The 8,290-nt window shown below is 50.5% G+C and overlaps 1 protein-coding gene across 2 annotated transcripts; it reads right to left on the bottom strand.

The window, feature by feature from the left end:
• Window positions 1–3,628: 3,628 nt before the first annotated feature.
• Osr2 (odd-skipped related transciption factor 2) lies at window positions 3,629–6,414 on the bottom strand. 2 transcript variants are annotated; one of them, XM_055623261.1, is made up of 3 exons: window positions 5,744–6,414; window positions 4,532–4,631; window positions 3,629–3,811 (listed from the first exon to the last, which is right to left on the bottom strand). In XM_055623261.1, exons 1-3 carry the CDS (start codon window positions 6,397–6,399, stop codon window positions 3,629–3,631), a joined length of 939 nt encoding a protein of 312 aa, XP_055479236.1. In that variant the 5' UTR covers window positions 6,400–6,414. The 2 variants fall into 2 exon arrangements, with proteins under 2 accessions (XP_055479236.1, XP_055479227.1); XM_055623252.1 differs by having other exon boundaries at window positions 3,655–3,729; window positions 5,744–6,399.
• Between the last annotated feature and the right edge of the window lie 1,876 nt (window positions 6,415–8,290).

Below are 8,290 nucleotides of genomic sequence, written 5' to 3'. Positions count from 1 at the left end.
ACAAGGTTTCTCAGTCCGCTCTCCTTCCTCGTTACAACAACATTAAAACTACATGGTAACAAGAAAAGCAACTCATGTCCATACTGATCTCATATTAAAATTTTCTGTAGTTTCTCCATAGTGTTAAATCCAGATGTGTTGTCACCTATAATGACAGTCTTCTGTTTCCCAAGCACCTCCCAAGAGCTGGCTGCCTGTCCAGAATTGAGACAGAGGTGTCTAAATATTTAAGTGAAGAAGTTCAAATGTCTATACTAACATTTGAAAAATGAACTGAAGAAATTCTCAGTGTTGTTTTTTTTTTTTTATTTTATCACCAGGGGTAATTGGATCTATTTATAATTTTAGACTTTGAATTTGCTGACTCTTAAAATATGTAGTTGTCTTAGAGTTAGAGTTTGTGAAGTTTTCCTCTTACACAACAACATATAGCAAAATAATAATACTAATTTCTGCAGTAATAAAGTGCTTTGCTACAATGACCTGCATTTCGAGCTAAGTGCCATTCTAGCACCTAACACTCACTCATAATTTCACACAGGCAATTGGTTACAATGTAATTAATATTCATAAATGTTCTTCAGGTCTCACACACAGATGACAAGATGATATAACACTGACAACTCAGTGGCAATTTGTAACTGCTGTTCATTAATATCTGTACTATGGCTGTGATTGGTGATCCTTCCTCCTCTCAGTCTTTAGTCAAGGCAATTGATTCATAAGCTGACTATAATGGAGTGAATAAGGAAAAACAGGCTAATCTAAAACATAAACAATAACTCTTCCCTGAACTAAAAAAATCTAGCAGCTCTATTTCCCAAGACACAAGATCTGCCTTGTTGTCACAGTATCTTAAGAGAGTGCCTCACACAAGATTCATTTCCTGCATACTTGAGCATAAAAAAGAGAGAGAGAAAAAACCCTCAGAGTTTGGAGCAGAATCGACTATTCAGAACTTTACCTGTAATCATGAAGAATGTTTGGAGTCAACAGACAGAGCACAGTACCATCTGACTATATCTATTAAACTGTAGCTATTAAACTAAGCTCTATCACATAGATTTTTAAAGATTTTAAAGTCAAGCAGTCAAGATTCCTAAAATGTGCCACTAGATGCATCAAGGCAAAACAGATAATAAAAAAGCAGTGCAAAGCAAGGTGTGGTGGCCCATGCCTGTTTTTCCAGCATGTGTGTGGGTGTGGGGGCGAGGTAGAAGAATGAAAGCCAGTGTGGATACAAAGTAAGTTCTTGGCCAGCTTGGGCTGCAGTGGAAGACCTTGTCTGTAAATAAAACAATAGCAAAAATGAAACCAAAAAGAAGTGGCAACCGCCACAAGATTTGGCACTGAAAAGCATACAACAAACATTTGTTAAATTAAGGAATAAGGAAATAAATTGTATGTGAATTGACCTTGGCTTTTGAAATGGTATATGGATGGGAAGAGGAACTGCCTTCTCGGCTTTCTCCTCTGTGCTTCCTCATTCACTTATGAGTCTTGTTTTATGAACTAGAATAAGGGAAAGAAACAATACCCTGCATCAGTCTCCATGTCTGTGGTAGGCTCCAGGACATGCTTGCATCTTGGTAATGGACAGGAGTCATTTTTTATAATTTAGCTGACATTTGTGCAGTGGAACTAAGATGCTTGTAGAATGTAGGGGTGGCTGGGGCTGTGAGCCTGACTACATGGAAAATGCCTGAAAGATTAGGGTGGAGGGTTCTCTAGTTTCTCTAGGGACAGACAATGTCTAGCCTGCCCTAAAGTATTCAAATCTTCCATTTCAAGGCAGGCAGAATCTTGAGATAGCAAGGGGAGCAGAGGTCACAGAGCTAGTTTTGTACAAACAGAAGAAAACAAACAGCTGTTTAATTCCTCTAAACACCAACACACACACACACACATACACACACACACACACACACACACACACACACACACAGTCCTGACCCCCCTAGTGAAGGCTTTGAGCTTTCTCTAGGGATGCATTTGTGTTGTTATAGATACACAGACAGTTGAGGAGACACTTTGTTGTAGAGATGGAGCTCCTGTGAGGCAGAGAGGTGACTTTTTCTAGCTCCCTTACAGGAGGAATCTGAGATGCTTTAAACGTCCTGGGAAATTGTATCACTGGGGAGAAATTTCAAATCTTATCTTCAAATCCCTAAAAGGGCATGTCGCTTGATATCCCTAAAGGTTGAACAAGCCAACCTTGCACAAATTAAGTTTTAGAAAGAAATCTGAGGATGCCTAATTCTGCCTGTTACTATTAAACTATTCATGAGAGCCTCCTGGGCCACTGGGCCACAGGTTCCATGGGTGTTCTCCGAATTGAGTCATTTTCTTTCGGTTGGCACCACACTGCTGTTTACCTCTACCCAGAGCCTTCCACCCAAATCCTACTGACTTCAGGACTGTCACTGTCCTACTGTCCTGTGCTCCGGCCCCACTTGGGAAACACTGACCGGCTTCACATCACTCATCTACTGGGAGCAGCCTACACTTGACATTTTCCCAAGGTCAAAACTTGGCAAGTGACCTCACTCACTTCACTTGTGGAGAAATCCTAACCTTCTGGCAGAGCTGATCTCCACCCTTGGAAAGAAATATTGTGTGCAAACACAAGTAGTTTCTCCCTCTTCCTCTTCCGGTATCTTCAGTATCTTCCTGTTCTGCAGGAGAATTTCTTTTCTTTATTTTATTAATTACACTTTATTCACTTTGTATCCCCCCATCTGCAGGAGAATTTTATACTCGACCCCCCAAAGGCAGGATAAAGTCTCTGTTTATAGTAAGAAATCAGTGTTCAAAGGCTAAGAGCAGACAGGTCAAGGACTTCCAGAACACCAAGCTCCCTTCTCTGCCCTGGTTGTGTGTTTCTTGCCATCAGGGCCTTTTAAGGGTATAACAGCAAACAGAGTTATCAACAATGATTACGATGGTACACTTACCTGAAGAAACAACCTTAATAAACACAACGACTAGAATAAACAAGACCCCAAGGCTATTCAATTTTATGTATTTGAAAGAGAAAGGGCATGATCCCTTTGCAAAGTGCCACGGTACAGGAAAGGGAAGTGCTCAGATTTGTTCGGAGGGAGAACTGGAAGTCCTGTTTTTAAAACTTGGGAAGAGAGAACACCCTTCTCATCGACTCTTCAGGAGTTGCCCTCCTCCAGAACACGCAGGGACAGAAGTTGACTAGCAATACACATCTCAGCAAGCATTGATTCAAGAACGGTTTTATTTTGAAAATATGGTCTTTAAAGATAAATTTGTTTTCCGGTTTCCATGTCTAGGTGCATCCGAAAAGAATCAAAACAAACTAAACAACAGGACTAAGACCCACGACATTATGTACAGAGCTCTAAAATGAGCCGTGAATATGTCTATCTACAAGGATCTAGCACAGGCTGGTGGTGGCTGCAGGGGTAGTGCGCGGCTTTCTAGAGAGTTCTGTCTTCCGGAAGAACAGACAGGTCCCTGGAGCTGCAGGTGCAGCTGCAGCCGGGGAAGCGCTGGGGTCAGTGAGGGTGGGGTGGGCCCCTCGGCTGAGGGTGGGCCCGGGGGTGGGAAGCGTCTGGGGGAGGGAGCCAAGGCCGCTCAGGACCGATCCTGGGCACCGCTAGAAGTTCTGCCGCGGGGTGTGCGTCAGGCTGTGCCGCCGCAGATCACAGTTTCGCCTGAACACTTTCCCGCACCGCTCGCAGCTGTAGGGCTTGATGTCTGTATGGGTGAGAAGGTGAGTTTTCAGATTACTTCTCTGATTAAAGGTTCTTCCACATGTGGGGCATTTGTGTGGAGATTCCTGTTCAGATGTGAAGCAAGGCAAAGGGTTAATCCTTCACAGCACCACTGCGCCCTCCTCGACAATTTCTGTCCCATCCGTCTCAAGCCTTAACATAACAAGCGCATGACAGCAGAAGAGGGGGCCTGTAGGGCCAGGTCTGAGTTCCTAATCCGCCGATCGTGAACACACGAGCAGGCGCCCCGCAGAGGCCCAATTGCACTGATAAGACCAGCTCGGTGGGCCTCATATTTCATCGCTGTGTCAAGGACAAGAAGGGGGGAGCTAATTCTCTCCTAAGAAACCGCATTCTCCCGGGGAATGAAGCTCCTGTTTGCTGGAAAATTAAACTATTCCTCAACGTCCTGAAAGCTACCAATTACGAGGCCCCTGGGAAAAAGCATATGGGATGGCAGCGTGGCCCCACTGTCAAAGTTACCTTTATTTCCCCCCAAACATGGAAATTTTAAACGCAGAGCAGATGGGACCAAAAACAAAAACAAAACAAAACCCCCACTACCATTAGAATTTATTATAAGTCCTCCAGCCTATTCGTTAAGAAAAGTTCTTTGTTACATAATAATAATTTTATATTTAAAAAAAATGTTGCTTTCCCTCCGCCCCAGAACTCTAATCTAAGAAGAGCTGTTAACGAGACATCCTGACTTGAACACTTTTGGTAAAGCCATAATTAAAAAACAAAATGAAGCATTCACTTTTAAAGGAAGAAAATAAACTTACCTGCATATGTAAAGTTTTGTGAACTGCTAGAGTTCTAGACTGACAAAATCCTTTCCCACACTCCTGACATTTGAACGGCTTTTCTTTGGAATGTATATACCTGAAAATCAATACAAGGGTTCATTGAAATGATCATCCCCGTAGTTTAGGGTTTTCTTATTACAGTTACTCCAACGAAATGTCGAGAGGGCAAAGGAAGCACAGTTTCTATTATTTATGTTGTTTTTGGACGTTCTGTGTAATCCTGTTTATGGTTAACCTCAGCTAACAGACTCTTCGAAACATTCACGAGCAGTCCGGCTTTAGCTGTACTTGACCGCCCTCTGTGGCCTGCTTCTGGGGCTGGAAGAGCGGCCCAAAGGGCCCTCCAGGCCGCCAGGCTTTTCTCCGGGATTTAAAATGGCCAAATCGAGCCCAAAGGCAAGGCTGGGTGGGGTGGCGGCTGATTTTGCGCACACCACACATCCTCGAGGACGCTGTCCCATCTCAGAACTACGCATAGATGCCGGAGAAACATCCACACCCTAGCACAATTATTTTAACCGGATGTTCTTCACTAATTCCGGGCGTGGAAATACGTGGGAGCCCTTACTAAATACACTGATCTCGAGACCTCCCCCCCAAAGAATAAGAAACCGAGTGCTCTCGGGCATTGGGGGGGGGCAACCAGGGAACCCGGCAGATTCTCCACAGCAGCCTAAACCTGCCCTATTCACCCAGACTAGCGGGAGGACCCCACAGCCCTGCCGCCTCGAGCCCCTCGCTAGGTACCTAGGCCGACCCAGAGAAAACAATTCCTCGCGCCTAGTCCGGATTTTTCCTGTTCAGGGACCGAGGGAGGCCCTTTCTCATCCCAAAGAACGCGGGGGCGACAGGCTGGGGGGGGGCAGGCTAGGGGGGCGGCAGGCTGGGGGAGGTGCAGGCTGGGGGGAGGTGTAGGCTTGGGGGCGGTGTAGGCTGGGGGGCGGCAGGCTTGGGGAGGTGCAGGCTGGGGGGAGGTGTAGGCTGGGGGGCGGCAGGCTGGGGGAGGTGCAGGCTGGGGAGAGATGTAGGCTGGGGGGCGGCAGGCTGGGGGAGGTGCAGGCTGGGGAGAGATGTAGGCTGGGGGGCGGCAGGCTGGGGGAGGTGCAGGCGGGGGGGGGGGGAGGCGGGGGGGCGGCAGGCTGGGGGCGGCAGGCTGGGGGGATTTTAGCGCGGTCTGCGCAGCCTCACCTGTGGTCGCGGAGGTGGTCCTGCCTCCGGAAGGCCTTGTGGCAGATGTCACACGTGTACGGCCTCTCGTCCGTGTGCGTCCTCTCGTGGATGAGCAAATTGTAGGATTTCGTGAAGTGTCGGCCGCAGAACTTGCAGATGAACTCCTTCTTGGTTTTGGAGGGCAGCCTCCCTCGGGAGGGCTTTCTGTCTGGAGTCAGTTTCCCGAGGCCAGAGACGGGGCCCCCCAGCCCCGGGCTCAGCTTGCTCAGGTCTCCCACCTTCGGGGGATCTTCTTGCGTGGCGGCCACCGCCAAGTTGGCAAAGTCAAATCGGGGCCGGTCCTTGTGCAGGGCGGGGAGGACGTGGGCGATGGCGCCCTGCTTGGGGTGGAGCAGGTGCGTGGTGAGGGGCAGCGCGGGGAGCGGGAAGCGGGCGTCCACCAGGCCCTGCGCGGCCGCCACCTCGGCGAGGGCGGAGCGGGCGAGCTCGTGCACCCCGGGGTAGCCCAGCGTCCAGTGGTTCATGTGCATGGCCTGCACGGCGCTGAGCCCGTACAGGCCCTGCAGGTGGTCCACCGCGGCGGGGAAGGTGTTCACCGCCTGCAGGAAGGAGTAGTTGGTGAGCTGCAGCGACGGGTGCAGCGGGATGGGCGCCGGCAGGGCCTTGCTCCCCATCTTCCGGAGAGCTCCCGAGGGGGGCCGGGAGCCGCCCCTGTCTTCCAGGTCTCAGAGGCCGGAGAGCGGGAGAGGGAAAAAGCCCCCGAAACGGCAGCAGGCACAGGAAGCCCTGAAAATATCGGGGAGAGAGAGGGGACGGGAGGGAGACTGGTTATTAGCCAGCCCGGAGTCCTAGGGCGACGTGGGCCGCGGCGCCTCCTAAGCTTCCTCCAGTCTCCAGGACCAGCCCGTGAGTCCGCACGGTGAGTGCCAGGGCCTGGGCAGCAAGCGGCCTTCGAGGAAGACCGGATTCCGGGAGAGGGGGCTCAGGCCAGGGAGAGAGCGGCCCCGGCGCCTACCAGCCGGCACCCTTGGTGCGCGCCTCCCCCTAGGAGGGAGATCCCCAGGATGAGGGTGAAGACCCGCAGGCCGCAGAGCCACTGGTAGCGCGTGGAGCTCGCAAGCCCCTGGGACAGACTGCGGGTTGTGGTTCTGATCTGGAACCCCAAAGCCTGGTTCGAGCCACGTGCCGGCCCAGGTTCTCCCCAAGCAGCGTCCTTCTCAGGGCGCCTTTCTCGCCCCGAGCTCTCCGACCTCCTCGGCTCTAGCAAGGCTCCGCGTCTTCTCCTGCTGACCTTGCTGCTTTTCGTTTTCTTTCTCTGCCTTAGTCCCATTCACCAGCAGGGAGGGCACCGCAGGAAAGAAAAGTGCCATCTCGGGGGTTAGGTTCACCAGGACTCACCCCTCTTCCTTGGGGTCTGGTCTCCTCCCACCCCCACCAGGATCCCTTTCAAGGCAGTTCAGACTCCAGCCTGGTTCCCCTGGGTGAGGATGCAGAAAGTTCGGAACCCCCTTTCCAAGACTGGTAGCTGGGCTCTAGGGAGAAGGGGCTGCTTCCTGGTCTGCCACCCGGGGAGCCCTGGGAGGAGAGGAAAGGGGTGAGGCCCAGGAGGCCGCAGGGAAAGGATCTGCTGGGGGTCCTCGCGCAGGGTGCGGGAGCGGGTTCCCTGGAGCCCCTCAGCTGCGGTCACAGTGGAACCACCGTCTCCCGCAGCCAACCCCTGTTAGAAGCAGGTTCTGGCAGCCACCTAGGTGGCCCCCAAGCCAGGGTTTAGAGCTAAGAGCGTCGCCAGCCAAGGAAGCAAGCTGGCCAGGTGCACCACTAACCCTGACACCCGAGGTTCTGGACTAGTCAGGGAGATGAAAGGCCTGCCCAGATCTCTCTGCCCACCTCATCATTTTTGCACCATATTTTCTACCCCAAAGCGTTCTGAAGTGGTGCTTGGGCGTCTGTCTGCCAGCAGGCTTAGGAGGCCGCGTTAATGACAGCGCTCTGGCTGGGAGCAGCCGCTTCTCTGGCCCCCACCTTCCTCCACTGTTTGGAACAGTTTGGAGACAAGAGATTTATTAATGAACTGCTTCTGCCTGGTGGTGTGCGGCCTGGGAGTTCAGGCAGGGAGTTAATGAGAGGTGTGTAACAGTCAGAGGGTCTCAGTCAGACCATTCAACCGAAACCGTAAACTCCCGTTAGTAATAAACTTTCCCACCGCACAAATCACTATTCACTTTTGTTCAGCCGCAACTCTCAGACCTTCTCGTTATGAAGTGTGCGTGTGTAATATCACTATTTTCTCTTTAATTAAAAAAATAAACATCTTTATTTCCTTCTCCATGGGCAATGAGGATTTTTCCAGAGTCAAAGCATTTTCCTCTAGTGTTGAAAAGCAGCCTCTCTCCTGCATCAAAATGAAACCTAAATTTTTTTCGGGGGGGGGTATTCCCAGACTAGATTTCTTGGAAATAAATACAGCAACGCATTCTTCTCAGCAAAGGCTGCTCGGGGCAGGAGACTATCAAAATTGACGATTTTTGACTCTAAATGCTCTAAGTAAACTTTGCCATAAAGGTC

This window comes from Psammomys obesus, unplaced genomic scaffold (genome assembly GCF_907164565.1).
Source record: "Psammomys obesus unplaced genomic scaffold, mPsaObe1.curated_primary_1811, whole genome shotgun sequence".
Lineage (NCBI taxonomy): Eukaryota > Metazoa > Chordata > Mammalia > Rodentia > Muridae > Psammomys > Psammomys obesus.
This window is presented reverse-complemented; position numbering and strand designations above follow the sequence as displayed.

Bases quoted from the DNA above. Each gene is read 5' to 3' on its own strand.
- Osr2 (XM_055623261.1), bottom strand. From the start codon at position 6,399: ATGGGGAGCAAGGCCCTGCCGGCGCCCATCCCGCTGCACCCGTCGCTG. The intron at 4,632-5,743 runs GTGAGGCTGCGC...ATTGATTTTCAG, and splicing joins GACCACCTCCGCGACCACAG to GTATATACATTCCAAAGAAA. The intron at 3,812-4,531 runs GTAAGTTTATTT...ACATCTGAACAG, and splicing joins ACAAAACTTTACATATGCAG to GAATCTCCACACAAATGCCC.